General features: G+C 52.1%; 11 protein-coding genes across 11 annotated transcripts; 7 read left to right on the top strand and 4 right to left on the bottom strand.

The window, feature by feature from the left end:
* Window positions 1-302: 302 nt before the first annotated feature.
* HMPREF1120_02824 (phosphopantothenate-cysteine ligase) lies at window positions 303-1,397 on the top strand (the record flags this gene model as incomplete). Its single annotated transcript, XM_009156870.1, has 1 exon — window positions 303-1,397. The coding sequence occupies one exon, from the start codon at window positions 303-305 to the stop codon at window positions 1,395-1,397; it is 1,095 nt and encodes a 364-aa protein (XP_009155118.1).
* Window positions 1,398-3,797: 2,400 nt separating this feature from the next.
* On the top strand, window positions 3,798-5,309 carry HMPREF1120_02823 (uncharacterized protein; the record flags this gene model as incomplete). The annotated part of the gene is made up of 2 exons (XM_009156869.1): window positions 3,798-4,673; window positions 4,722-5,309. The coding sequence occupies 2 exons, from the start codon at window positions 3,798-3,800 to the stop codon at window positions 5,307-5,309; spliced, it is 1,464 nt and encodes a 487-aa protein (XP_009155117.1).
* Window positions 5,310-6,382: 1,073 nt separating this feature from the next.
* On the top strand, window positions 6,383-6,970 carry HMPREF1120_02822 (uncharacterized protein; the record flags this gene model as incomplete). Its single annotated transcript, XM_009156868.1, has 1 exon — window positions 6,383-6,970. One exon carries the CDS (start codon window positions 6,383-6,385, stop codon window positions 6,968-6,970), a length of 588 nt encoding a protein of 195 aa, XP_009155116.1.
* Window positions 6,971-7,408: 438 nt separating this feature from the next.
* On the top strand, window positions 7,409-9,020 carry HMPREF1120_02821 (uncharacterized protein; the record flags this gene model as incomplete). Its single annotated transcript, XM_009156867.1, has 3 exons — window positions 7,409-8,732; window positions 8,817-8,945; window positions 9,013-9,020. 3 exons carry the CDS (start codon window positions 7,409-7,411, stop codon window positions 9,018-9,020), a joined length of 1,461 nt encoding a protein of 486 aa, XP_009155115.1.
* A 690-nt stretch (window positions 9,021-9,710) lies between these two features.
* HMPREF1120_02820 (uncharacterized protein) lies at window positions 9,711-10,970 on the bottom strand (the record flags this gene model as incomplete). The annotated part of the gene is made up of 2 exons (XM_009156866.1): window positions 9,711-10,711; window positions 10,862-10,970. The coding sequence occupies 2 exons, from the start codon at window positions 10,968-10,970 to the stop codon at window positions 9,711-9,713; spliced, it is 1,110 nt and encodes a 369-aa protein (XP_009155114.1).
* A 271-nt stretch (window positions 10,971-11,241) lies between these two features.
* Window positions 11,242-13,813, top strand: HMPREF1120_02819 (PYC2; Acetyl-CoA transporter). Its single transcript, XM_009156865.1, has 2 exons — window positions 11,242-13,264; window positions 13,327-13,813. The coding sequence occupies exons 1-2, from the start codon at window positions 11,556-11,558 to the stop codon at window positions 13,685-13,687; spliced, it is 2,070 nt and encodes a 689-aa protein (XP_009155113.1). The 5' UTR covers window positions 11,242-11,555; the 3' UTR covers window positions 13,688-13,813.
* A 156-nt stretch (window positions 13,814-13,969) lies between these two features.
* On the top strand, window positions 13,970-17,811 carry HMPREF1120_02818 (uncharacterized protein). Its single transcript, XM_009156864.1, has one exon. The coding sequence runs from the start codon at window positions 14,493-14,495 to the stop codon at window positions 15,636-15,638; it is 1,146 nt and encodes a 381-aa protein (XP_009155112.1). The 5' UTR covers window positions 13,970-14,492; the 3' UTR covers window positions 15,639-17,811.
* HMPREF1120_02817 (uncharacterized protein) lies at window positions 15,738-18,373 on the bottom strand (the record flags this gene model as incomplete). Its single annotated transcript, XM_009156863.1, has 5 exons — window positions 15,738-17,194; window positions 17,252-17,312; window positions 17,366-17,562; window positions 17,615-17,690; window positions 17,837-18,373. The coding sequence occupies 5 exons, from the start codon at window positions 18,371-18,373 to the stop codon at window positions 15,738-15,740; spliced, it is 2,328 nt and encodes a 775-aa protein (XP_009155111.1).
* A 470-nt stretch (window positions 18,374-18,843) lies between these two features.
* On the top strand, window positions 18,844-19,569 carry HMPREF1120_02816 (uncharacterized protein). Its single transcript, XM_009156862.1, has one exon. The coding sequence runs from the start codon at window positions 18,929-18,931 to the stop codon at window positions 19,409-19,411; it is 483 nt and encodes a 160-aa protein (XP_009155110.1). The 5' UTR covers window positions 18,844-18,928; the 3' UTR covers window positions 19,412-19,569.
* A 1,923-nt stretch (window positions 19,570-21,492) lies between these two features.
* HMPREF1120_02815 (uncharacterized protein) lies at window positions 21,493-22,847 on the bottom strand (the record flags this gene model as incomplete). The annotated part of the gene is made up of 3 exons (XM_009156861.1): window positions 21,493-21,842; window positions 21,919-22,485; window positions 22,664-22,847. 3 exons carry the CDS (start codon window positions 22,845-22,847, stop codon window positions 21,493-21,495), a joined length of 1,101 nt encoding a protein of 366 aa, XP_009155109.1.
* Window positions 22,848-24,441: 1,594 nt separating this feature from the next.
* Window positions 24,442-26,943, bottom strand: HMPREF1120_02814 (forkhead box protein J1; the record flags this gene model as incomplete). Its single annotated transcript, XM_009156860.1, has 3 exons — window positions 24,442-25,680; window positions 25,730-26,767; window positions 26,833-26,943. 3 exons carry the CDS (start codon window positions 26,941-26,943, stop codon window positions 24,442-24,444), a joined length of 2,388 nt encoding a protein of 795 aa, XP_009155108.1.
* Between the last annotated feature and the right edge of the window lie 627 nt (window positions 26,944-27,570).

The raw sequence follows: 27,570 nt of genomic DNA, 5'->3' as shown, positions 1-27,570 counted from the left end.
ACAGCCGATCTTGCACATACTGTATGATGGAGCGTGCGCAGCATATCTCATCCTCGAAAGATACAAAAGAGCTTCTCTCCCATGCCGCACCCCGTCTCTCTGCGAGTGAATAATCCTTTCCTTCATTAACTGGCAAGACGAGACGAGCTGAGCCGGCCCTCATCGATCGTTACTGCAATTAGCTGCAATAGTTCACTTTGTTAGGTGGCACAAGAGTTAATTGATCATCGTTCTTCATTTTCGAAGTCGTCGCTCAGGCTGCACCCGTCTCGCGTCGCAACACGCTTCTTATATCAATCAAGATGCCACCTTCTCAACCTAATGGCACGTCGACAGTCGATGCAGATGCTTACTTTCATGAAAACCCGCCTCCCAAGGCACTACCAAAGCACGAAGCATTGGCTCGAGAGTTCATTCAGTATCACCTGGAGAACTCGCGGGATCGAAGACTCGTGCTTGTGACGTCCGGGGGAACCACCGTACCTCTCGAGAATCAGACAGTGCGTTTTATAGACAACTTCTCGGCAGGCACGCGTGGTGCTACATCAGCCGAATACTTCCTCCAGCAAGAATATGCTGTCATTTTCTTACATCGACAGTACAGTCTTCTGCCCTACTCTCGACACTACAGCCACAGCACCAATTGCTTCCTTGACTTCATGGACGAGTCGGATGACGGGCGTGTTGTTGTTCGTAAGGAATACCAGGACAAGATGCGACGGGTTTTGCAGCAGTATCATCATGCAAAAGATAACCGGCTCCTGTTACTGCTTCCTTTTACGACGGTTACAGACTATCTTTTTGAGTTGCGCATGCTTGCTTTTCTCATGCAACCGCTGGGCAACCGCGCGATGTTCTACCTGGCGGCTGCTGTATCTGACTTTTTCATCCCACGGGAGCGGATGGAAGAACACAAGATCCAATCCCGCGACGATAATGCCGGAGGCCAAGGTTCAGGAAGCAGTCGCCAGCTGGTCATCAATCTCGACCCCGTACCGAAATTCCTCAGCACCTTAGTGCAGTCCTGGGCTCCTAAAGGCAGCATGATCGTGAGCTTCAAGCTCGAGACCAATCCCAGTCTACTTGTTTCCAAGTCGGAACAGGCGTTGAAGAGATACGGCCATGACCTGGTTATCGGCAATCTACTGACGACACGTAAATGGGAGGTCGTCTTCATCACGCCGGATGGTGAAGAAAGGTGGATCCGAGTACCCAAATCACGACGGTCAAAAAGCATCTCAGGGGTGGAGGAGCTGGTGGGCAAAGCAGAACGCAAACATGGTCCCGAGCCTGCCGATTTGGAAGGTGGCACGGTGACAGAAGGCATGGAGATAGAGAGTCTGATCATACCAGAGCTAGCGGAAATGCATACCAAGAGGATTGAGCAGCAATCCTAGGACCAGGCCAAAAACGATCGATATGAGCGAGAAGTGGCGTTCCCAAAACGGAATTGTCGTCGACAATCGAGCACTGAGAGGCAAACGGGCTGTCTGTCACCTTTGGTCGGTGTGGCTGCGTGGCTGTGGTCAGATGCTGCCCAGTCCGGATTTAAATAACCTAGCATTGTGGTCGAGGACTCGGTTTTTTGATATCGTGGTATCCTAGTAACATATACCGTTGGCAGCATCGGTACTATGGTGGTGAAAGATGTTCGGCTTACGATCCTCCTACAACTGCATGGAATCGCTTCCAGCATTGCGGACAGCGAACTAAAATCCGAGTGTGGTAGAGCGCTACGGGATTACCAGTACCTATGAGGGCCATTGTGGATGGTTGCGTCGACCGGCAGGATGTACATGGGCATGCAGGTTGCAAGGGCGGACAACATTCTACCATTATGGCAAAGTCATGCATCTTGGAATGGATTCTGTGCATGTCCAACCCACCACTACTACTATGTAGTACTACATGGTACGCAATGGCAGTTGTAATAGAGAATGCAGGCGTACGCTTTTGTGAGTCCCGACACTAAAGCACCACATCGCATCAGATGTCCTTCGGTAAAAAATTGGCCACCAATCTGAGGGTCTTTTTGGGCTGGGCAGGTCACTTTTCAGCCTGCCACCGACAGCTGTCCCGCCGAAGCCTAGGCTCAGCTGCATTTGGCGCTCCGGGTACTACTGTGGTGGTAGAACTACGGTCAGCCTGGAAATGCGGACGGGCATGGTCCTGCGGGAGTTCTTGAAGCTGAAGACTCGGACCACCAAGGTTGTGCAGGAGAGCGAGAACAGGCCTAATAAGGAATGATTCACCCGAACCCACGGAGCCCCTAGCAGCTGCTGTTCACGATCTACCGTACTTCAAACCTGGAGCTAACCAGCTGTCATCTTCCTTAGTTCTTCCCACCCACTAGCTCTTGGGATTCTCAAGACCCTCCGACGACGCCCTGACCGAGCATCCACACCGCCAGCCGGCTAACCAGAACCCCGCGATCCAGGGAGCCAGTTCGGTGCCCTCGCTTCGCTCCGTCCATCGCCTGCGATCGCTCGAGCGCCTCCGGGGTCCTAGTACTAGTAGTAGTGCTAGAAGCGAGGACAGATCTCGCCTCTCTGTTTTCCGCACCCAACGACCCGGCCTGCGCCTCCATACCTACCTACCCATGAACGCAGACACGTTCAACCCCGACCACCAACGGTGAAGAGCTTAGCAAAAAGAGATCAAGAGTTTGGAATGTAAGAGCTACGTAGATCGGACATCCGGGAAATAAGGCCAGTCCCTGATACAACCAACTCCGGCTTCATTGCATGCCAGGACAACAGACGGGATGAAAGTAGGACATGCACGAGTCAGTGGCGTCGAAATGATGGGCTCTAGACTCGGTACCCTGCACAGGCGAATCCAAAAGAGCACGACCAGAACACTCGCCTGGACCGTTTGAGATAGATTTGAGAGAAAAGCGCCCGTTATGGTGGTGCGTCTGTAGATATGCTTCAACCACTGGGCTACCCGCTCAATCCGCTGGGGCCCTGGTCCTAAGTAGGGATCCCTGTCTGGTGGGTGCGTCGATGCGGGCGCCGCCTAAAAAGCTTCTGTGTCGCGGCTTTAGAGGAGCTGATTCCAACCTGAACTTGACTCCTCACTGCAGTATTATTAACCAAGGTAGATATTGATGCGTTAGCACGGCTGGTTCGCCCTTGACCCCCAAATGATTCTTTGATATGCCGAACGGTCCTCCTGCCAATCCCCGTCCTACCTCACCGTATATTGCCTTTGCTGGCTGCGCCCACAGAGCTTGCTCTTCAATCGCTCGACCTCATCAACAGTCTACTCGATCAGCAGAAAGCGAGGACGCGAGACACACAAACCCGTCGATCTCACTCCTTCCCCGGAAACACTTTTTTGGGGTCAACTCCCTGTTGCATGCCCGCAAAGACCAAGCGCATTGAGAGAGCACACTCCACTACCTACTATTCGCAGTTTATCGTGTCTCTATCCTGCACCCACAGCCATCCCGGGGACGGTTCTTGCAACATTCGCTTCACACGCCTCTCACGCAGCCGACGCCCACTACTGAGTCCCGCAGATTGACGTGGCACGGACACTCTGACTGAAGGCATCCAGACCAGATCAACATCTTCGAACCCCACTCACCTTCCTTCGTGCGCCTTTCGGTCTCAATTTCAAACACGGCGCAAAAGGACCCCACCCTTCGACCTCGACTTTGTTACACCTTGCCTGTATACAGGTCGCTGCCGGAAGACAGTCTCCTGCCCAGACATCTTCTTCCACGTCGCCGTCGCCCAATAAGCAATGAGGAACTAGAACTACAAGACTCGCCTTCACTGTCTGTGTTCACTATGGCAACTGTCGAGCGTTCTTGGCCGTTGCTGGAAAACACACCAATACCCACGGGCAAGCTGTCCTGGAATTCCATTGATTCCAATAGGCAATCGTGGCCATTGTCGAGAAGCCTGATCGACGAGGTTTCTTACAGTGCAACTGTGCTGGGATTGGAGTCGCCGGCTTGCGAAGATGACTTAGACGATCGCGTGGCGTTGGAGGCACAGAGTCTCGGCCTGTTGCCTTTTCCAATCACTCCTGACATCGAAGGTCTCACGTATTCCATTTCCACAGCCACCATTGCCTCGGACTCGATGAATCATAGTTCTGTCCAGTCTCAATCTACCACAGCCACGTCTTGTGCGTCCAGTGAGCACCGTCCTGCAACGAAAGCCCCCGAGGTTACCGAGGGCGCGTCAACCGCAGTCTCAGAGTCGCCTTCATTTCCTGGTGAGGTCGAACGGAAAAGAAAATCCCCCCTTAGACGAGGTATTCGGAAAGTGACAGGCTTTCGAAGGAAGAGATCTGTTGCCATAGCTTCTCCCGCCTTGTCCAGCATCAACAGCGATGGTGACTCTAGCATAACGGAGGACTTGTCCGTGGAAGTCAAGAGTCCCTTGTCTTTCAAGTCTAGCAAGAGCTCATGGTCTCAGCCCATGCCCACTACAGCCCAGTATGGATATGAACACTCAACCTCGGTTGATGCAGTTGCCCTAAAGCGGAGTGTTGAGTGCGGCGAAATGCTTCAACTTCGAATGGCACAATTGGACGAGAAGGCCCGGTTCCTGGAGTTTCAAGCTTCTATGTTGGCGCAGCTTAGTTCACAATGGGAAAAGGCGAGGGAGGAAAAACGGCGTGAACACGAACGGGCCTTGGCTGAGCAATGCGCGAAAGTGAGTTATGCTAGCTGAATTTGAGATTTCTAGACTGACGAACTCCAGAGGGACAAAGCTGTGGAGGATCTAGAGGCGCGCCAACTAGAGGAGGAGATGAAAATGGAGAAGGAGCACGAGGTTGAAAAGCGCACAGTGATGGTGCGTCTCCGCCATATGGAAGCGTATTGTCAGACCCCGACACCGCCTCCGACTCCCTCAAACCCGGCTTCTGCACGTCCGTCAACCGATTCAGCACTGCCGGAACGCAAAGTCACAGAACGAGACTACCACAACCTTGCTCAACAGTACCGTGAGCGGGATGCCATGGACACACTGCACTCTGCAAAGATTAACGTGTTGCGAGGCAAGCAGAAGAAGGCGGTCGAAAGGCTAATGGCTAAGAAGGAGCGGGAACTCGAAGATTTAGAAAAGAAACAGGAGGACGAGCTTGCAGGTATTGATCGGGATTTTGCGGGCCAAGAAGCGAATTTGAAGCTCGCTTTGAATTCAAAACGCGCCAGACTTGAAACCAGATGGAGGACTCAAGCCTTGATTGCGCGGACCAAGATGGAGAAAGCTACCGGACTTAAATACGCCGCTTTGCCAGCGATTGTCGCCATTGACGACACTCACACTGCTGGTATTGCGTTGTGAGAATGTTCCGGCCCATCGAGCTGGGAGTTACAACTATCCCATCTTCATTGTCTGCGGCTCATGGACAAATGAGGATTGAATTTTTATGCACGAAGGATCAGGCGCAATGATTACGCTTTCACAGCGACAGATACCCCAAGGCTATTGAGCCTGTTTTTGCGTCTGGATGTATGGTTGCATTGCTTCTGGCCAGGGTTTTAATGAGCTGCCGAACTGGCATGGGGGGTTCTCCCTCGGAGATATCATGCGAGGGCCAGAAGACTGCAAAGACGCAGCACAGTTCCCCCATCCATTGTTGGTACCATCGAGATAGCAGAACGAGTCACATACGTGGTAGCTTCAGCTGTTCCCTTCTGTTCATTGTTCTGCAGCAATACGCGCTGATATACAACTACCTACCTAGGTACTACTACAACTATAATACTAGCTAGTACAGTACGCATGACGCGTCTAGCGTGTGGTCAGCTTGATATCACGTGGATCCGCGTTTTGACGTGTCAACGTGTTGCGCCATTCCTGATCCGGCTCATGTACCCAATGCCCGCTCTTCAACTTTCTCGTTTGCCAGGCATGTTTCAGTCTGTCTCTGACAATCCTCCGAGAACCGATGCCCATAATACTTTCTGGCATTAGCTCCTAGAAGACTGTCGCTAGCGTGAGTAAACTCTGCGTTCTCAGCGTCAATTGCAGTGATGTCCTCCGTGCTGCTTCTTGCCAAAGTGCATGGCCAGGTTTTCTTTGTTAGAGCTCTCGGTGCAACAAAGAGCATGGCCTCACCATAACGTTTAGCTACATGGCTCTGGGTTACGCTTCGAAGTCCCTGCTATGAAAGCAGTCATATACGATCAACACCACCTCCTCCTTTGCTTTGTCGTTTTCTTGCCTGTCTGCAACATTGTCCTTTGTCTGGGGTGCCGCGAAGCCGCCAGCGAGAGGAAATAGTAGTAACAAAAGAATCCCCATAATGAACACTGGTTTGGGCTTCAACAGCCCCCCATGGCTCCACAACCCTTTCCTCCCTGTTTCCAAAATCTATCGTCACATGCTACGCTTCCAGACCGAACTCGTTCCACATGTCTTCCGATCGCGATTCCTTTTGGGTGGTGGCTGCCCCTTCACGAAATTGGGACGACATCCCTACGATTAACGTCTGCGGCCACGAGGTACCATTACCCGCTTACTGGAAAATTGTCGACCTCCTAGAAGACGGGAAGGGCAAAGAGGACGTTGTACAATCGGTCATTTTACATACTGGGCGGAAAACTGTCCAAGTCGTTATGGATGTTGTTGATAGTGTGGCAGAAAACCAACAGCTTATCTTTCGACGGGCGACGATATCTAACAGACTGAGCATGCCCTTCAAGAAATCCAAACTGATCAGCTCATCTCGCAATCTAAGAAATCAGAGCTACCGCGATTCCCAAGCAGCGGACGGTGCCCTCGAGGCAGCAACACAACGGGAGAAGGAACTGCTTAACGATGCGCTTGCCATTGCTCACAGAAAGGAACAAATGACGAAGAGAGACATGAGTCCTGACGACCGACGAAAAACAATCTCTGCGATTGACCATGAAATGAAGCAGGTTCTCCGGCGACATCAGGAAGTAGAGGCCGAGATCAAGAAGGCAAAGCGCCTCACTGCTTTGCACAAAAGGTCATGAGCCTACTGGTAAACACGTGCTTCCGAGCCCCAAGCCTTGTAACCTCTCCCATTTGATATATATATAGACATGGCACTCCCCATGAATGTCATTTCCGACTCGGCATTTCCCTGGCTATGCAGTACTCTACAAGGGTTGCACTTCATGGCGACTAACATTTAGAGGTATGTTCACGCTCGAGAAGCAAGCTGGGCAAAGGCATCTTTGTCTAGTCCTTTGGACTTTCAAGAAAGCGGTTAACCATTGTCCAGGACTTTCGAACAAGTGACCTTTATCTCATGGTCTTTGATCATTGTCCCAGTCGAATGCTGGAATGCCTACTTATTAGATGCTTTCCACGCATGGCTTGCGGCAGTTTGGATCCAATCTCTCCAGAAACCCTTTGCCCGTCAACGTCTTCATCCCCCTTACAAATCACTCCTCGACCAAACCACCAACATGGTTAAAGAGAAGATGTACTTCGATGATGCCGCCTTATTTGAAGTCGAGGTAATGCATGATCAACGGTGGCCCCGAATCCGTACTGTGACCGGCGATGTCTTAAGCGTATGCATGGCCTCCCGGATCATGTATCTAATCAAGCAAGGCCATACAGTGGATTGCATACCCTGTCACTTCCATGAGGAATTCAATCGCGAGATTCCAAAGGCCACAGTTAAGGCCATTTTCCACCAGAAGTTTGACATCACCGAGGAACCTCTTCCAAACGGAGAGATCCTGATACCCACATCCGAGCCGGCAATCGGCCATGCTGATTATGCGAAAGGACATGTCCTTCCAGCGGGGTTATACTACGAGATCCTCAATTACGCGAGACTGTACGACGCCACCACCATCCGCCTCCTGGTCGAAGACCGGTGGGGCTTTGACATCTCTGAGGATACTATTGCCAAGGCGTTCGATGATTGGGAAACCGAACTTACGCTCCGCGAGCTTCCTCGACCCGATGATGCTCGTCCACAGCATGAGGGTCAGTTATTGCATGAACTTGAATTGTCCACCACCGCTCCCGCTGGTAGTGAAGACCGTCAAATGTTCGACACTCCTCCGCCTGAATATTCCCCGGGGCCTGTTACACAAGGGGAAACAGACAATACAAGCACGGATCGAAGCCTCCCGCCGGTGGAAAACAAGGCTTGGCAGTCGCAAGAACAACCAGTGGCCATGTTTTCGCGGTCCAACGTGCTCGACTATATCTTCAGTGCATACAACGGCGTCACTGTTTGTCCATACGGCGCACGAGATCCAGTCAAGGTCGAATATCCACTTGGCCTCACTATGATTAGAGAGTACATGGCATTGAATGCCATCGAACGAAAACGCGTACTGACGGAAGCAGATCTCTTCCCCGCGCACGTGATCAATGAACAAGGTGAGCTCGACGCTGAAGGAAAGCTGATGCATCAATTCATTAAATCCGTCCGCGATGAGCTTTTTCACAGCAGCTGTGCCTCTTCGCGTAAGGTGATGGAGGATTTCTCAGTGCATGCTAGCTTCTTCGGACTCGCCCTAATTCTTAACCACATGAGACTACGCAGGGGTGTTCCGGAGTTTAACCCAGAGGAACCTGGTCGACTCGTTGAAGTTATTCTCGAAGAACTACGACTGAGCGACAATGTCTTCGTGCGTCAGTCCCTCTCTGAACACCCTCCAGGCCCTACGATCAACGCGGACAGTCTGAAGGCTCTCCTGGCGGAGATCCGGGCTAAGAGATTAGCAACGCCCATCATAAATCTGGATATAGTCGCCAACCCCCTGTCAGGTATGTATCAACTCGTACCCAAGGGTGAAGGTGCGATCTCGGCACTGGAAGATGTGTTGATTGACAATGACCCTCCCTTGGAAGATAAACAAGTGGAATCCTATGAACGGGAACTACGGAACGTCTGGGCGTTGCTCTTATCGGCTGTTCAATCCACGACAACCGAGGGCTTTCTTGTGCGCAGAAGCATCTTGGAAAGACATATCAAAAAAGGTATGCATGCCGCTCAGCAAGGGACTGTAGCTTATCAGCAGTTGGACCATGCACTGACAGGGATTAGGAACTTGAAGAGCGGGCTGATATGTTACTACCATTTGTCTGCCCGTTGGTGGGCCGCAGTTCTCACCAATGCGACTTTGGCCCAGTTCGGCAGGGACACCACTTCCCATTTGTGGATGGTGATCCCGAACGAGGACATGTCGGAGCCTCATCCTGACACCTACGCGAAGGTCACCTATGACTATTTGCTGGCTCCCACGAATGAGGCGCCAGCAGCTGAGGATGATCAGGATGGTCACCTGCCATGAACAGTATCCAACATCATCGGATGATGCTACTAGGACAGCAACTGAAGCACGGTAGGCACCAGCAATACCAAATAAGCCCGTTGATCAGATTGATTGAAGAGAAAGGAACGAGAGGCTGTACAAAGGTGGAATGAGACCTGGTTGCGTGGTGAGGAAGAGCTATGGAATGGAGCTACACAAGATCTGCTTTACTCGATACGATTGTTGTCCAAGTCCCCTTTTGATGTGAAGCAACGGTATCTGACCAATTTTAGAAAGCGTGCTGGAAGGATTATATGTATTGTTGACGCACTGCAGAATTCAGATTTTGAAATGGTCCTCAGGCATACATAAATAGGCAATACATGGTCCAATATACATAAATATTGACTTATCTGTTCAACTCATCTATCATCCATTAATTCATCTTATTGTTGATTGTGTTGGCTCTGTGCCTGAACCTAAGCCCGAGCTACTGCTGCCACACTGCAACTCTCTCCAGACACTCGAGAAGTGCAGGAGATCCTAGTAATGGGTTCCCAGCCATCAAGATCCGCTCTTGATCTCGTAACCGATCCGTCCAGACCACGACGGCTTTTTCGACTATCCCTTGATCTGAGATGCGCAGGCGCCCTACACGCCCATCACTCCATATGATGCGGATGTGGCGGGCGTCCACGCCGATAGGGGAGATGTCCTGGACGCCGAATTTACCAGTCGTGTTGGAAGATTCGTGCGAGGTGCTATTGTCATCGTCGTCGTCGTCGTCGCTGTCGTCTCCGACATTTGTTGTCAAGGGTGGTAACTCGAGTTCCTCGCGTATCAGCGCGACGGCTTCTTGCCGTAACCGCCAGGAAATCAAATCATGTCGAACCTGGGTGACAAGGCCGTGTAAGTCTTGCGATTGAGTTGCTGTTCCAGTCTGGCGCGCTCGACCTACTTCGTCGCGGTGATTGTCCTCGTCTGAATTACTAGTTCCACCAGACCCTTTGTCCGATGAGAGTGGTAGATAGACCTTCTCGTAGTCCTCTATGGGCACGAGCGCGGGGATTGTATGTCGATGGATTTTGAGCTCGGGATGCTGATGTTGGTGATGGTGGTGCTCATGCTCATGCTGGTCGACATTGCGATGACGATGACCACCGCCGGTCTTCACACAAAATATAAAATACGGGCTGTCGAAACGACCCGTCCGGTCGGCGCATATGTCGAACCGAATGCCTAGCAGCGGGTTCTTGGATTGCATTTCGGGGCTGGGGTCATGGAAGGGAAAGGATGTCACACCATAGGCGAGGCGGTAAACGTTGGTTTGGGAACGGTGTTTAGCGGTTTCGAGAAGACGGGTTATTTTTGCAGAGCCATCGGGGTGGTTGATGGTTGAATTGTCTTGAAATTTGGATAGTTGGGTCTGGACTTTCGTTGACGAGAGCAGAGTTGAGGCTAGTAGTTTGCGACGTTTGGTGAGGGCTTGGACTGGAGATAGGAGGGGATGTTAGTATATAGCCATGTGATCACATCTGTGCCGTCAACATTCTCTGTCGGCTTCATAAGAACAGGACAGGCACGGCAGAGCCTAGGGGGATGGACCAGGTAGGTATAAATAAAAGATCAAGCAGCGCGTACTTTCGGCTCTGACTTGCTCGATCTCTTGGTCGAGTGTGTCTGTGTCATTCATGGTCGTGTCCTCGTCTGGTACAGATGCACCGGGCGAAGGAGATGCTGAGAGGGCCATTTTAATAGGGATAGTCAAGTATAGTGGTGCGCTGGTAGGGTGCTACATGGATGCGCAGAGGCATGTGTATTTTGATAGATACTGTATACTGAAATGCTACTGTGGTAGTAGAGGACGTTATTGTCAGATGCCAGTGCGCGACACGCTCGCGATAAGAGACGCGCCGCTTATCGGGATATCAGTAAGTGGTCACGTGCCATGAGGTTAACTGTTTTAGCGGCGCCCGCAACGGTTAGAACGAAATCGAGATTAGATTGGGTGTTTGGAGGGGCCCGAGGCCACCTTTCAGATTCATGGTTCAGGTTCCCCAGGGGTCGTGGGCGGACATTATTCAATCACAGATCTAAAGACGTCGTATCATGCACATTCTACCTTGAACATCCGTGGAAGAGGAGGATGACAATGTGAATGGAGCCTTTGGTCAGCGAGAAGCATTTTTGGTCTTGCTGATCGATGATCTCACTGGCAGGGCGATTCTACTGCCACTGAAACCGTCGCGTTACTGGCCACTTTTTCTTAGTTTCATTGAGGACACAGAGTCCTTTTCTTCATCCATCCACTTATTACACTCGTTTTGCCGCATGGATGCCTGACTCGATTGCCGAACCTTTTACATTCCCACTATTCCACACTCGTTCCTCCTCCGTAGACCATCCTGCACTTCCTTATCACCAAGGGCAGAGCCGAATCCACGCAGAAGACCCGCGTCGTTCACAGGACATCGAATTGAACGCGATCCCACAAACGCGACAGAAGCATAATCGTACCGCTCCCACACAGTTCACTAGCCCCGTTGACAGTTACGAAGAGGAGGAAGACTCTGAGAACGACGATTCCGAACAAGATCATCTTGTCGTAGAAGGGCTTTCATCGCCGATGAAACGCAGTAAAGCCAAAAAGAGCAAAGACAAACGATCGCCCTCGCGCCCGGACCTGAGAATCGAAATCGACCAGAACGGCCATGCGGAGAGGGCGGCGAACGGCAAGATGGATTCCCATATTGAAATGAGACGGAAACACGTGTCGAGCGACGATCCGGCAGCGAATGCAGCCAGAATCATGAGCAGGGAGGACTTCAACCTTGACAATGAGCCACCGCTCACGCCCGACACGCCGGGGATGGTGAACACCAGTTTTTCGAACCTGCCGATCAAAGACAAGCGGAATTTTCTGTTGTTGGTGCTCCTCTACTTCCTTCAGGGCATACCGATGGGCTTGGCTTCTGGGTCGGTGCCATTTTTGTTGAAGAGTTACCTCTCCTACGGACAGATTGGTATCTTCTCACTTGCGATTTACCCATATTCCTTGAAACTGCTGTGGAGTCCGATTGTCGATGCAGTTTGGAGTAGACGGTTCGGACGAAGGAAAAGCTGGATCACCCCAATTCAAACCATATCTGGACTGGCGATGATTTACCTCGGGGGCGAGATTGATAGTATGATGAAGGCTGCGGGAGAGAATGATGGCTCTGGTGTATGGGGGTTTACTGGCTGGTGGTTCCTCCTCGTCTTCCTCTGTGCTACTCAGGATATTGCCGTGGACGGATGGGCGATTTCGCTTTTGTCAATCCAAAACATCTCCTACGCCTCTACTGCCCAAACGGTCGGACTGACGGCGGGGTCTTTCCTGTCTCATACGGTGTTTCTGGCGCTCCAGGCGCCGGACTTTGCCAATGCTTGGTTTAGGGCTGTCCCGAAGGAATATGGCTTGCTGACGCTGGGAGGGTACATGAAATTCTGGGGCTGGATCTATCTTCTAGTCACGGTCGGCCTGGTCGTCCTGAAACGCGAGGAAAAGACCAACGAGCGTGAGGGGATCATGGAGGTCTACCGCAGCATGTTGGCCGTGCTCAAGCTCCCCAACATTCTAACCATCATTGTTATCCATCTGATTGCCAAACTCGGATTTGTCACCAATGACGCGGTCACCAACTTGAAATTACTCGACAAAGGGTTTGGTCAGGCCAATATGGCTTTGGTTGTGTTGATCGATTTTCCTTTCGAGCTGAGTCTGGGGTATTACGCCGGGAAATGGTCGACAGAATACACACCCTTGAAATTGTGGTGTTGGGCCTACGTGGCTCGGCTACTGGCTGCGATGTTTGCCCAGTTCACCATCATGATCTATCCTACGGGAGCAGATGAGCCGGTGCCATTATGGTACATGCTTGTGGTGATCTCCTCACATGTCTACTCGACGTTCATGAACACCGTCATGTTTGTGGCAGCATCAGCGTTCCACGCCAGGATCGCCGACCCAGCGATCGGAGGAACGTATATGACGCTGTTGGCCACGTAAGTTCCAATCTTGTTCTGCCATTTTTTGTTGCGTTACTGACAGTCGTTCTGTGTTATAGTGTATCAAATCTCGGTGGGACTTTCCCCAAGTTTTTCATTCTCAAATTCGTCGACCTTTTCACCAAGGCCACTTGTATACCGCCAACCGATCCCATTGCTTTCTCCAAAGCTCATCCGGACATTACTCCCATAACAAATTCGTTCAGTTGTGCATTGGAATCCGACAAACACACTTGCCTCAATGGAGGCGGCACCTGTGTCATACAGCGGGACGGATATTACATCACCAACGTTATCTTTGTGATCATCGGCGCCGTCTTGTTCTGGACGTATATAGAGAAGAAGGCTCTTGCGCTACAGGCTCTGCCACTGCGAGCATGGAGAGTGCAAGGGGACTACCGGCAGGTTGCCACCAGTTGAGGTTCGTGATGGTTGGTTGGTTGGTCCGTTTAGTAACTTCTCGATCAACACAGTGCAACCGAAACTCTATGTAGGATGAATATATGGACTTATTATGTTCGAGACATGCTTCAAAGATTCAACTGCTCTGGCTGACTCCTTTCCTTTGAGAATCGTGTACACCTGGAGAAGGCCAGTACTTTTGGATAACTCGATCTGACACGTGATATCGAAAATCTCTGTCACGTGCGCGGTCTGGCCTTGTAATGTCCTACTACTACTCGAAGCAGTACTTCATGGATGCTTCACTTCATCCACTATAAATTCCTCGGAGGCTGACGCGGTTCTTGCTCTAACCGTATCGTGGCCGTCAAACAGGTGCAGGTGGACAGCCAGTCACACAAAGACTGGGATTCGGCCCAAAAACGAAATACCGCACGTGGCTTCCGACAGGCGAGGCTGCAAAGAAATCAACCACAAGCCGACGTCGGCGGAGACGGTCTTTGAAAGGCGAATTCGCAGAATTCGACTCGACCAGGCTCACTGCGCGCATGTTTGCGGCTCTTGGATTGCAAAATATTCGACTCATCCAGTCCTCAACAGAGCAGTGTTATTACAGTAGTAGGGAAGCATCCATCATCCCTCCAGCAGATTGCGCCGACTGGTTAAGCCGTCCTATACCGATTATATATCATCCAAGTTCAACGGACGGAAAACGGTACATGATCTATCACTAACTAGCAACACAACCCTTCGGCTTTCAAAATTATTCATTCTGTAGACCATACAGCGCAGTGGACGATATATACTCAGAACTCTTTGTCTCATGGACAAGTCAGACGCGGGCCCGTCTCGGCCAGCGGAGGTGCCAGCACCGGCACCCATAGCAACATCAATTTCTATCTCTCAATCATCACCAAAATCAAGTCCCGCAGCATCGTCCGCGGCGTCAACGACAGTCACCACGCCCGAACAATCACCTGGCGCGGACGACGATATCTGGGACATTTCATCCGAGTACCACGATGACGCGCAGCATCAACAACAACAACTCCACAGGACAAACTCATTGTCGCATAATGGCCATGGAGACACCCCTGGAGACGATGGCCCACGCCCTCAAAGAGGCGAGATCTTAAGTGATATCCCGTCCCTCCGTCGCCAACACATGACGGACGGGTACCGCGAGGGTTTGGCCGTCGGCAAAGCCCGCGTCATGCAGGCCGGGTTTGATGCCGGGTACCCATTTGGCGTGGAGATTGGACTACGTGTTGGCAAGGTCTTGGGGGTTCTAGAGGGGACTGTGGCTGCTGCATCAGCTGCTGGTGGTGGTGGTGCTACGAGCACGAGTGCGAGTACAACCACAACTACGATTGCGACTGCGACTGCGGGCAGTAGGAGTTCCAGTCACAGCAAAAATACGGGGATCGGGATAGGTGTTTCTTCGGATGATGATCGAGCGGTTGGAGTTGGTAGCAAGATCGAGCTCACCGAAAGTCCCTCTGATAGAGATAGAAGCAGCACCAGCAGCATCGGTTTGGACGTCCAATTTGTGCGCAGTCTGCTCGACCGTGCAAAGGAGGAGCTGAAAATCTCCGAGTTGTTGAAGATGTTGGATGATGCGAAGATTGCCCGGCTGGAAGAAACAGGAACCGACACAAAAGCCGCAGCAGAAACCACGTTGCCTGCTGCAGGCGAGGAAGAACCACCGGCGGCTAGAGAGACCAATGAGTCCAAAGCGGCTGGTGCAAGCACGGGTTTGGCAGGTCAGGAACAGGCACGACAAGAAGGCGAAACGCCGCAAGAGACTCAATCTCCAGCTCCAGCTCCAGCATCAGAAGACGCAGCATCAGTCGCGGGAAACAATCAACATGACCAGAACAACAGCAACATTTCAATTCCTGTGCTGCCGCCCGAGATTGAGGCGGTGATAGCAAGATGGGAATGTCTTGTTCTAGGAAGCCTGAGTTGACTCGATTCTTGACTCTCGACTCTCCGCAGATGGAATATATCGTGCCTGATAGTCCAGGTTGAGTAACACTAGTACAAGTCGTACGAGTTGCACAATTCCCTACTCCAACCTCGCATACCTCTCTCTGGCACCTTCTCTGGTCCTCTCAGCAAAAGCATCATACTTGCCCTTTGTGTTCCTCTCGGCCTCGACGACAGCATCGCCTAATTTGCCGCCTTCCGCTCCCAGACCTACACCTGCAACATAAATGTCCTGACTGATTGGGGCGGTCATGCCTTCGCCCGTGGCTCCCAGGCCTTGGCCCGCCGTATAACCCATCTTACTGAGCAAAGACGCGCCCTTCGATTGTGGCATACCAGTCTGAGCCGTCGTCGTTGCTGTGGCGGTCCCAGGGTCGTTGCCACCATCTGCCGAGACTTGCAGTTGTTTTCTGGCATGGCCACCGCCACCACCGACATGTTCACCTTTTTTATTAAACACACCATAAATCTTCCGCCGCTCCCGCGCCCGGTCACGGTACTGTGTGGCAGTAAGGACAGCAGGTTCATGCTTGACCCCATGTTTGGCCAGTTTCGCCTTTGCTTTCTTGACCTTGGCTTCATCCTTGAGGTTTTGCCGGTGTAGATCACTCAGCCGCTCGTGCTTGTTGACGTCGGCATTGTTGGTGAACTGGCGCATGCAGAGATAGCAGCAGTGTCTGGCAGGGTCCGCATACGACTGTGACGGTGGGGCTGAGATGTTGTCACTGTTATTATCGCTCGATCTTGCGTTATCATCGCCGGTTCCGACGCCGCCAATCCCGGCTTTTGATCCGATTCCGTGCAATTCGGCATGTCTGTTGCTCCAGAATTGAAGATGAGACGGAGCAGCCTTTTTGACACCCCCGGCGGCAGCAGTGTCGGCGTCTGCTAGGGCTTTGCGTTTCTTCGGTTTCTCAGCCGTGTCTTTCGCTACTTTGGGCTCAGCTATCGAGTTTTTGTTTGCCGTGGTGGCTTGTGCAGGCATTGACACAGCTAGCTCGGTGACATATGCCGCCTCATCCCAATACGCTAGCTTCATGGCCGGATTGTTCAGTGGGCTGAATGTAAAACGCTCGGAGCCGGGCTCAGGGTTCATGACAGGCACAAAGACCCCTGCATGGATATAGCTGACCAGGACCTGTTTCGACGCAATGGTGAACCGCTCCATCGAAATGTACCGTGTCAAAGCCGCCTGTGCATCCTCGATAGAAGCATACTCAGCAAAGCCGTACCGCCAGCTTTCATTGCTTCTTCTATCCCGCACCAAGAGAACACGTCTGAGAGAACCTTCCTTCGCTCCCAGGTTCGCGTTGCCGGTAGTCGAGGCAACCTTGGCGCCCTTTTTAGTGGCCGTTTCCTCGCGTTGATTAGCCGATGGTCCAGGTTTATTCAGCTTGGCCACGCCCTTGGCCAGCAACTCTTCTGTCACTGAAGGCTCCAGACCTCGAAAAAGCAGAAACTGCGATGGCGCATTATCGAGCGAAACATCATTGTCGCCAACATTTGGTGCTTTGGCAGGGACTTCAAATCCGGGCTCTGCGCAGACATGAGCACTTGGTCAACCAAAAGAAAGGAGGAAAAAATCAATCTGACCTGGTCTCGGTGCTTGACATCGGAAACACATGCTTCGTGTGGAGAAGTTGTTGATGGCGCACTTTGGATTTTATTAGACATATGAACCGACATCCTGGGTTATGCTCAACTCACCATCGAGCAGATCCAGTCGTCCTCATCAGGTCGAGGCGCCTCCTTCCGTTCGCGCCCGAAAGCGAGCCGGACTTTACACACTCCAGGAGATTCATCGTAATCACCGTAGAGATAGAGAAACGGGTAGTGCTTGTCCATAAAAGACTCTGCTTGCTGCAAGCTCGAGAAGCGGAGGAACCCGAATCCCCGTGACTGTTCTGAAGGATCATGTGAGCTATCTGGAAGCGTGATATCATCCCGAAGACTTACTGGTTTGTCGGTCGCAAATGACACGAACGTCGTCCAAGCCATTGACATGATAATACTGTTTCAACTCGACGCTAATCTGTCACGGCAAAAAGTCCACATCTTAGCACATCATGCCACACTCAGACACGAAAAGTAAGTGGGGAGAAGAAGAACAAGGAGGGGAAAAGTGTGATGGTTGTTTTTTGTTCAAAGGGCAGATCGGGTGGGTAGGGGAGATCGAACATCGTCCTCCGTCAAGTGTGAAGCCAATCCCTCCATCATAATCTCCTTGCTCGGCTTGCCCCGACTGGTAGGTCTTTCGCCAGGAAGAGTCCCTCGTCCTCTGCTGCGGCTTCGACTATCGTCTCGGTATCTTGTGGAACGAGGATCGTCTCGGTCATAGTATGCCCGCGACCGACGGATGGGCGGTGGAGACCGTGAGCGAGCACCATCGTCCCTATTGTTGTCATAGTACGACCGTGGCCGACGGGGCGACCGTCCTTGGGCCGGAGACGGTGATCTGGTTCCATCATAGCCGTAGCCATGTCCCTGGCTAGGAGCCCCTCGTCCTCGCCCTCGATCTCCGTCACCACGACCGTCGTTATTATAGTATCTTTCGCGATCGCGATCGCGGTCGGAGCTCCTGTCATGATAGCGGTCATATTGCTGGTGCTCATGTCGACGATCCGGACTGCGCGCGCTTCGGCCACGAATACGAAAGCCTTCCTGGGCCGCTGCTTGTGGCGCCGATGGTGGTACTGCTGGTGGTAGTCCAGTCATCGAGAAATCTTGATTTTGGCCAAAAAGACGACAATCAGTATCAACTCCCACAAAGTGACAAATCGCCCCGGTTCTTTGATCTATGGTTTACCATGTGGAGAACTCTGTCTGGGGTCGGGGGAACTGCGTCCGCGGCGGTCTGGAGATCTAGATGTAGAGCCGCAGTCATCGTAGAAGTCGTCTCGCTGCTGTGGAGGGTATGTTCGATATGATTGTGCTTGGTGGCCTGCGCCGCCTCGTGGTCGGTAGCCTGACATTGTCACGGCATTGGAAGAATCAAGAGTCAAGAGTCGCGCCTTGCACAACGGCTGCTGGAAGTCAAGTCAGCCGCAGCGGGCTGCGGTTGAGGCTGTCGCAGATCGGGCGGCATGCCCCTTCACTCGGCAAAGCTTCCTACTCGAGCGGCCTGTGCAAGCGCTGTAAATCACTGATGCCTTCTTAAACTGATCTAACTCACAGTCACCAGATCAGGCGGTGCGACTTGGTAGCTATGTACTGTCCTTGCCATAACACGCCGAAAATCGCTGTCATCAACGCTGGTTACATTTGCCTCACATGGTCCATCGACAGGGACAACCACTCCATGCTTTCAACTCCCATATCGCATCAACGTGTTTGCTCACGTTCGGGTCTTCCACAGTCTGTCTCGCCATGGACAAGGAAGTATTCAATGTGCTGCTTGACCTGTACACCGCTGCTGCATGGCGTGTATCATCCAGACTTCTCCCTCTCCCTGATCCTTCTACTAAGGAATCCCATGAGCTTGCTTCCACCGCGCTCAGCACTTGTCGTTCTGTAGACAGGCTTGGCTTCGACATGGCGTATTTCCCTGCTCATCTGCTCTCTTACCTCGTCCTCAACTGTGGGCCCAAATTCTGTAAGTGCGGGTGGAGCGGTTTGGGGCATAGACGCTTTCCGCAACACCCCACCGCTGGTGAAGGGGCTCAATGGCCTTTTCTTGCGCTCAATGTCGAACTCCGCCCCATTGATGGTGACCGTAAGTTTTTTCTTGAGACGTTGACGAGCAGATTTCGGTGATCGAGTGGGCGATGCAGGCATTTCCGGGTCAAGCTGACGACATCCGTCCGGTGCCTTTTTTTCTGCCGGACGAGAAGATTTGGGAGACCACGGGACCGACGAAGGTAGCTCTTCAATGCTATCCTTGGTCCTGACACTTAATGAATCGTCTGAATCACTGATTGGGATATGTGCAGCTTTGCCCAGAGCCTGTATGGGACTATTGGCATGTCCTTTCGCCGGTTCATTTGCAACCAAGGCCGGAGATGGTATCACGGCCGGTTGTGGTGGGGAGCTTGGTAAAGGTGAGCCAGTCGACTCGGCGGTGTGCGGGTTGTGATTTCCAGGACTGGACATCGAGTCTTGGACCGATGCTTGCGACACTGTGGAATTCGGGGAAGTGCAAGGAGACGTATGGTTTGGCAAGCGAATAATTCCGTAGTTCTCGAGGTATGCTGGAGACGGTGAGCTGTGATTATTATGTTTTAGGAGGGATTGCTCACCATATGAGCGGCAATAAAACCGAAATGCAGCATATGGCATGTCGATGGGGTCCAGAAGTTGATATTGGTATCGTCTTGGGCGCAGTCCAGATTCAAGAAGACCGCCGTCAGCGAGACTGTGGATGATCAGCATTCAAGTTGACAAGGAAGAACGACGAAAGTAAACACTGACCGCAAGCCTTCAGTATGATTGCCGCCGACTTCCACCGCTCCCAGTCCAGGCGGTAGGTTGCGGACTCTCCTCCTATGTTCGATCCTGTGCACGTTGACTTCAATGATATCTTGCTCAGATCCCGATCCTGCGCGTCCGTTGCCAAACCTCAGCGATTGTCTTCTGACACCAACTCCACCATCTTCTACCAAAGTGCCATCATTCTCCACGACAAGGTTATACATCATTTTGCCGTGAAACCCATGCCTTGCAGTACAGTCCCATGCCGCGACGGCCTTGCCGTTCACAAACAGCTTGAAGAAGTAAGCCGCTCCCGGTGGATGAGGCCCGTCAACGGTGTACTCGAACCAAATCTGGCTGCCGGGGTAGATGGGGATGTAGCAAGACGCGGTGGGACAGCAGAGAGCCTGAACTTGACCTTGGGCTTGACCTTCTTCTGCCTTGTTTCTGTATTGGTTATGGTCCACCTGGATGAACGGATCTGCTCCCAATGATGGCGGAGGATAATTCGTCTGCTGATACTGAAACTCAGGGAGTTTGCAGATGTCGAATTGGGAGATGACGCAGACCTCGATGCCGCGGAATTTGACCATTCTGGCTACCTCTGTCTCTGTGGACGGTTGAGCGAGATGATCGATAGGTTGTGCTGATGATTCTGTCTGCGATAAGTAAAAGTAGCAGTGACAAGAGTGGTGTACGGGACTACTTGAGCCTCGCTGCGGCGACAGGTTGGAGGGGAGACGATCGAGTCATTTGGCCTCGCCTGTGTTCAGACTATTGTCTATTCAGGGAAAGGAAACACAATGCATTGCTGAGCTCCTGTGTTGCAGATTTGGTGGAGCCGAGACAAGGCAAGAAGCAATAACCAGACTGCGGTGAAGGCACAGGTCAGCCATCAGTGAGCTGAAAGTGAAGCCGTACATCAAGGCCATTGAGGGTGCGCGGAAACCGAGGAGGGCACCAGAGATCAAAGCCAGGCAGCCCCTTCGTTGAATATGTCTAATGCTGCCAGTAGGAGATGTGATACTGTCGTGGTCGTGAGGAAATCGGCCTACAGCTTGAATCCGTGACAGCGTAGCCTCCAGCCAGTCCTAAACTTGAAGTGAACTTCGCCGGCCAAACATATGCTTGCTTTTGCCATTTCATTGTAGCAGAAAATCAACGAGCACCAACGTGCCTAAACTGCCGTGGTAGGAAATCCTGCTACTTGTAGTCCGTATGGCTTGATAGCTTGAAGCTGTCACAGCCCTTTAGGGACCAAGAGCCTCCAGCCAGCTTGAAGCATGAGACAAGTTCTCAAAGAAATAGCAAACCGAGAACCGAGAATCGGGTATCAACATAACTTCACCATCTCCCCATGATCGATTTCACCACTGCGCCGCCGCAAACGCTTCACCGATAGTAGTAGCATGGGTAGTACTTCCGCATCACCACCCCAGTTTAACCTCGTCGCCATCCACTTCTCTGATCACAAACTCTGCTTCCTCGTGCTCAGGATTAGCATACAGCAGATTGAACCAGTCTAGAATACTGCGCCAACACCGAACCATGGCGTTCTCCTGGTAGGAAGCCTCGCCGCTTGAATAGCAATTACACCCATATGTCTCTCTGCCCACAATAGGGGTCTCCAGGGGCGCACCGTTGACGAAGTAAGCGCGGCAGCGTCGGGACAAGAACTCCAAGGACTCTCGAGGAACATGCTCGTCTTCCAAGTCCTGCACTTTGAACTGCGGTTCGATGAGAGAAATGCCCGTGATGCGCGGTGCCCATTGATTCCCTAAATATGGCGCACAGACAGGTTAACACCCAACATGGACCGCGGCTGGTAGATAGACGTGACTAGGAGAACTTACAGTGTTTCGCAAGATACTCGACTGCGGCGGAACCAGGATACTCGATGCCCACAATATCCAGTTTCGCCTCCCTTTTCAGCAGCCGAGGCAAGACCTGCTCGAACATATAGGACACATGTTCTCTGTAATCCTTGTTTCCAGGAATTTTATTCTTGACTTCATCCACCCTAAACGGCTCATGCACCGCCGACGGTCGAGGCAAGCACAACCACTCAGCGGGTGACACGGGTCTGGATCCGCCACGATACCATAAAAGCTGACATGGATTTGCAATGACGACACCCGGGACCGTATTTTGGGATGTGGGCATGGGCGAGAACAGCGCTGCTTTGACGAATTCCTCCACGGAGCCGACTTTGATCCCTTCGTCGCCGATGACGCGCCAGGACAGGATGCCAGGTTCGAAGGCCCGTTCGCCGAAGTAGACAATGGCCCTGTCTTTGGTCGAGATGTCCTTGGAGACCAAGATGGGGAGATGTTGATCTGTTTCGCCGGCACCCAGGGGTAGTCTGACGGTTTCGATACTTAGTTCAGAGAGTCGGTCCTGAACGATTTTGCGGACGGCGTCTGCAAAGGCCACATGGGCGTTAGATTAGCAAGCTGTGCGGGGAGAGATACTAGGTGCTAGCAGCATAAAGTAAATATGCAACAACATTGCAAGCTAGAAAAGGAACGAGAACATATCCAACAGCATCGTAAACCAGACATGCATCAGTGAAGAAAGCAACAAGAAGATGTCACTCACCATTGTTCGCTTGCCTATACACCTGATTGACCCGATCATTCCTATTGATCTGGTACTGGTACTTCTGCTCCGGGTTCTTGATCATCCGAATCTGATCGTCCTGGTTCACGAAGAATCCCAGCTTTTCTAGATCGGGCGTGAAAACCGGGTCTGCAGGCAGAGTATGGGGGAGTCGACGAAACATGGTGTCTGAGACAGCGGCACTGGTAGTGTACTGTATCTACCTGCACGCAACGGTGGAGTACCTTAGTAGTAGTCCTGCCTGGTAGGTGGTAGCAGTAGGAGCGCCACGTCCTGCGCTGCAGTTCAATTTGTTGTGCTCAGAGCGTGGTTTGGTTTAGGTTTGGTTCACGCCGAATGAGCACACAAGAGCACAGTGGCATGCATGTAGTTGAGGTTGAGGTTGAGGTTGAAATGCCTCTAAGTACAACTAGTTGGCGATCACCCGCGGCTCGGCTGAGGTAGAAGGGTGCAAAGACGGCGTTGTAGTACACTGCAGCGATGGCAAGAGAGGAGAGTGATGAGGGAAGTTGAACGGCACTTGGATGATGGTTTCGGATCCCAACCTGAATCAGAAAAAGTAGGTATCCTCAAAAGATTGAAGTGTCAAACATCAGGCTGAGCTTCAAGCGCTGCACTGCAGTGGCATACTAGAAAAAGTGACGTGTCTCCACAGGCGGTCTTGCTAGCCAGCTTCCCCTTTTCACATGTAGCCTCGCTCTCCTGCTGCGGACTCCCGTCTTCACTGTCTGACACTGGAATACCGAACATCCTATGTAGGATGCAAAATTTAGTTAGAGTACAGAAAAGAATCTTTTTGTCAGTCAGCTGTATTTCAGCTTACCATTCTGGGTCGGAAACGCTCAATCTGGTTGGCAGCATGCTCATTAGGGTAGTCAATTCCAGGCAGGGAAGGCACGATCTAGATGGTTTGACTGCAGTACGAAATAAAGAGAAGACCATCACTGCATGTCTGAGCCCCAGTGACTGGCTGCGCTGCTACCCGAGAAGGTGACCAACTAACTGGCGAAGCTTTGTTCAAGCAAACAAAAAGCCATTCCGGCGCAACCTCCAGTGACGCCGTGTCAACTTTGAAACTGCGATAGATTGCTTGCTTGCATGCATGCCACACTATATAGATTGACTGATGTTTTGTACGCTTCGTACGTGGTGTACTAATTTGTGGGACCTCGCAAACAACCGCAAACATTCTACGATGTACAGGTGGACGCCTGCAGAGGCATTTTGATCACAAACATGGTTAACGCTAGATTTCGTGGCAGAAGCTCCAAATGCACAGGATGTCCCTAGGTAGGTAGGTAGGTAGTAGACGAGGTGATACAATATCTGAGAGCTTCCTAACCGTCCGTCGCTCTGGTTCTGTTGTCCCATACTTCGGTTCAAGCAAAGTCGAAAAGCAAAATGACTCGGCCATCGCCATGACCGCCCCTCCACATAAGCCCGGATACGACATATTGCATACCATTGATGCTTTGCTTCGCTCGAAATCATACAGATTTGCAGCCCAGGTCTGGAAATAATGCTGATAATGTTTCATATGTGCAGTAAGCCACAACTGCCGTTCCCAAAACGCCATTAATAATGGATGCTACCAACATATCGGTAGAGCCTCGTCGCTTCGTAGTCGTACATGGGATCTGATCCCGGGATAGCCCAGTTGTTGTGCTGAACTCGTGTGGCTGCTCCAAGCGGAGCGTCGTCTCGAGGTGATCGCCGCCATCATAAAGGGCCCGAAAGCAAAGAGCATGTCTCAACCATCAAGACCCAGCTTTGGCAAGGCCGATGCTACTGCTCCTTTGCGAGCCCAAACCACCACCTGCAATGGGCGCAAACCCTTTGGCCAGGTCGAATTCACCATCACCGTCACCGTCCTCATCGCCATCTTCATGGTTCTGAGCCATGGTGGTGTTGTTGTTACTCAAGAATTGCGCATTGTTGCCCGAGTTTGGCTGTGTTTGTCTGGCGCTCGGAGGATCCGCAGTGGCAGCGCTAGCATCGGCGCTTCCGCCAAACCTACCGCTCCTATCTTTGTTCAAATCACTATCGCGTTGTCCAGCTCCTGGTGCGCCCTCTTTCCTAGCGCTTGAGCTTGAATGGAGCGGGATTTGGCTGCTTCTAGCAGGTTTGCTAGGACTACCCATGCCGCCATCCATAGGTGGCGGACTGGAACTCATGATATGGCGATCCAACCCATTGGTCCTGGTGTTATCATCCTTGACCGGGGACATATCAGGCGGCGGAGGTCCAGGCGTGACGCCCATCAGGCCTTTCCAGAAAAGACCGGGGCCAGCAGGAGAGGATTCCGGCATGAATTTACTGGGAGCCACCAAAGTGCTCGGTGGCGCTAACCTGGGATTCTGCCGCAATGGCGCCGGCGTGATGATGCTATGCTGTGATGGGTGGAACGGTGTGTCCAAATAGGAGGATGACAAAGTAGGGTTGGCCGGAGAGTGATGAGCAGGTGAGACGGAAGGTGGCAGCGTATACACTGGTAACCCATTGCCCATACGAGGCGTTGGCCGAGGCTGACCAGTTGGCAATGGCGATTCCTCCAGTTCCATGTCAGTAAGCGTGTTCTGTGTGTTGGCTCTATGTCTCTGAGGTGTCACGATCTCTTGCCGCTGTGACAGTGACGGCGCAAGGCTTGGGCCTGGCTGAAAAGGCTGCCCTGGGTTGAACGGCGGCAACCGGCCGGTAGCCTTGCCCGGCGCCTGTGCGCCGGGACGCTCGTTGGGATCTCGGGCGGAAAACTGGCTGACCATCGAAGTGTCGTATCCTAGATTCTGACCATTTGGACCCCTGAAATTGGGATTGACATCTTTGGCAGAGGCGGGAGAAGACGGGGCAGAGCCATTGCCGCGACGAAACAGCTTCTTCCAGTAATCTTGACGGAATTCTGGAGCGATCTGCCACTTCATACCCTTACCAGGCTCATCAGTCCGGCGGGGAACTTTTTGGAAAGCCTTGTTCAGTGATAGGTTATGACGAATCGAGTTCTAGGCGGGTCAGTAATGGAATTTCACAAAGGAACAGAAGTCTTCTTACCTGCCAGCCACTGTTAGAGTGACGGTAGAAGGCATATTTGTCCGCAATGAAAGAATAAATGTTGCTCAGGGTTAGCTTTTCTTCCTCGCTGGAAAAGATGGCCTGGGCAATCATGGTCGCATAGCTGAAGGGAGGTTTCAGGTCTTTGGCGCTGTCTTGAGAATAATCGATTTCCTGGGTGCTTTCCATCATCATTCCCCTGCTATACATAGGCGACATGGGCATCTTGCTATCGAAAACGCCCCTTTGTTGCTTTCCTCCATCAGATTGAGGAGGTGGGGTTGTTTCACGCTTCAGATCAGCAGGGGCCGGTGCCAGCGACGGGAAGTGCTGTACGTTTGTATAGGGCGACTCCTGTTGCTTCGGAGGTTCTGGGGCCATGGTGGAAGGTGCCATCTCCTCACCTGCGGCAAGGGCTTTGGCGCGATCAATAAAATACTGGTCGATTTGAACCTTATCGCCAGGCGTTACGAACATCATCTGTGTGCCAGCAATTTCCAGAATGTCGCCGGACCTAAGCTGTCTTCGCAAACCTTTCTTGACCAATACGTTGTTGACACGTACGCCATTTCTACCGTTGACTCTGAGATGCCAGCCACCTTCGTCGACGGGAAAGTCGGCGTCATAATAGATCGAGGCATGATGCCGCGACACGATCTTGCTGGGTCCTAAATCGATATGGACTGGCAGGACATCTTTCAGATCTGCAACAGGACTCGAGGCGCCATTCACGTTCTGTCGGTCGTCCGGGGGTCTTCCGATATTGACAGACTGCTCTTTGACGAAATACGTCCAATCTCGACCGGCAATCTTTGCATAAGCAGACACCTTCTGGGGGCTGTTGTTACGCGCCTTGTCGTTTGCATATTCTGACCTTGCGACAACCGGCTCTTTGGACACTTGCAAGTAGGATACGACCGAGTCGATGAGATCAGTTTGAGAGATTTCTTCGGTTTCATCGCCCGAATCCTGCGCGACGGAAGGTTGCTGGTCCGGAGAGAGGGATTTCCGCCTGGCTGCGGCGCGGGGCGCGGCGACCTATGGATGTCTCTGTCAGTCTTATTGTGGCTTACACCGAACAGCTCTTCGAGAAAGTGACGAACCTTGCGCTTCTTCGAAGCCGGAACTGTCGGGGAAGAGTCTGGAACGTCGAGCTCGGAAGACTCCAAGATATCGGTCGGCTTGCGACGTGCTTTACGCTTCGACGGCGGCATTGTGGCTGTCTTTACACACGAGGTCGTCGGCGATGAAGTTTACACAGGATGAAGGTTGCGCAACAAAGCGAAAAGGAGGGTCGCGGATGGAAAGGACCAGTGTGTCGCCAAAGTGAAGTGCGTGCGCACACGCCAGGTGGGCTATTTATTGGTGATTTGCGACGTCAATGTTTTGGTTCTGACGCAGGGTTTTCGCGAAGGGAAATTTTAGGAACGAAAGGGCCGGACAAGGATATGAGGGCGCCGAGGCAGCATGGAACAGGAGGATTCAGGATGCCAGCCTGACGAAGGGCATGTAGATGGATAGGATAGTGACAATAAAATGGTTCCAAGTCTGCAAAATCTGAGAGAGGAAGTGTGTGTACGGATATAGCAGTAGTAGAAGCAGTGGCAGCGGTTGGTACTGTAGATGCAATAGTTTATTGATTGCAAGGTTCGAGCGTGAAGCGAAAGATTCAGGGTGGAGTGTCAGAGCCGGTCGGTGCCAGTGGTGGAGGGAGTCGAGTGACTGCGCGAGTGGTGAGTGGTTGAGCAGAGTTTGGGGGGCGAGAGGAGCCGTGAATCGAGTGGCTGGTCAGCAGTGCCAGTGCCTGTCGAGGTCGCCTCCACTGGCAGTTCCGGGCGACG

Source organism: Exophiala dermatitidis, assembly GCF_000230625.1.
Source record: "Exophiala dermatitidis NIH/UT8656 unplaced genomic scaffold supercont1.2, whole genome shotgun sequence".
Classification (NCBI taxonomy): Eukaryota; Fungi; Ascomycota; class Eurotiomycetes; order Chaetothyriales; family Herpotrichiellaceae; genus Exophiala; species Exophiala dermatitidis.
Note: the sequence above shows the minus strand (reverse complement) of the source record. Positions and strands in the feature narration are given on the sequence as shown.

Bases quoted from the DNA above. Each gene is read 5' to 3' on its own strand.
- HMPREF1120_02819 (XM_009156865.1), top strand. From the start codon at position 11,556: ATGCCTGACTCGATTGCCGAACCTTTTACATTCCCACTATTCCACACT. The intron at 13,265-13,326 runs GTAAGTTCCAAT...TCTGTGTTATAG, and splicing joins TATATGACGCTGTTGGCCAC to TGTATCAAATCTCGGTGGGA.
- HMPREF1120_02818 (XM_009156864.1), top strand. From the start codon at position 14,493: ATGGACAAGTCAGACGCGGGCCCGTCTCGGCCAGCGGAGGTGCCAGCA.
- HMPREF1120_02816 (XM_009156862.1), top strand. From the start codon at position 18,929: ATGGTCCATCGACAGGGACAACCACTCCATGCTTTCAACTCCCATATC.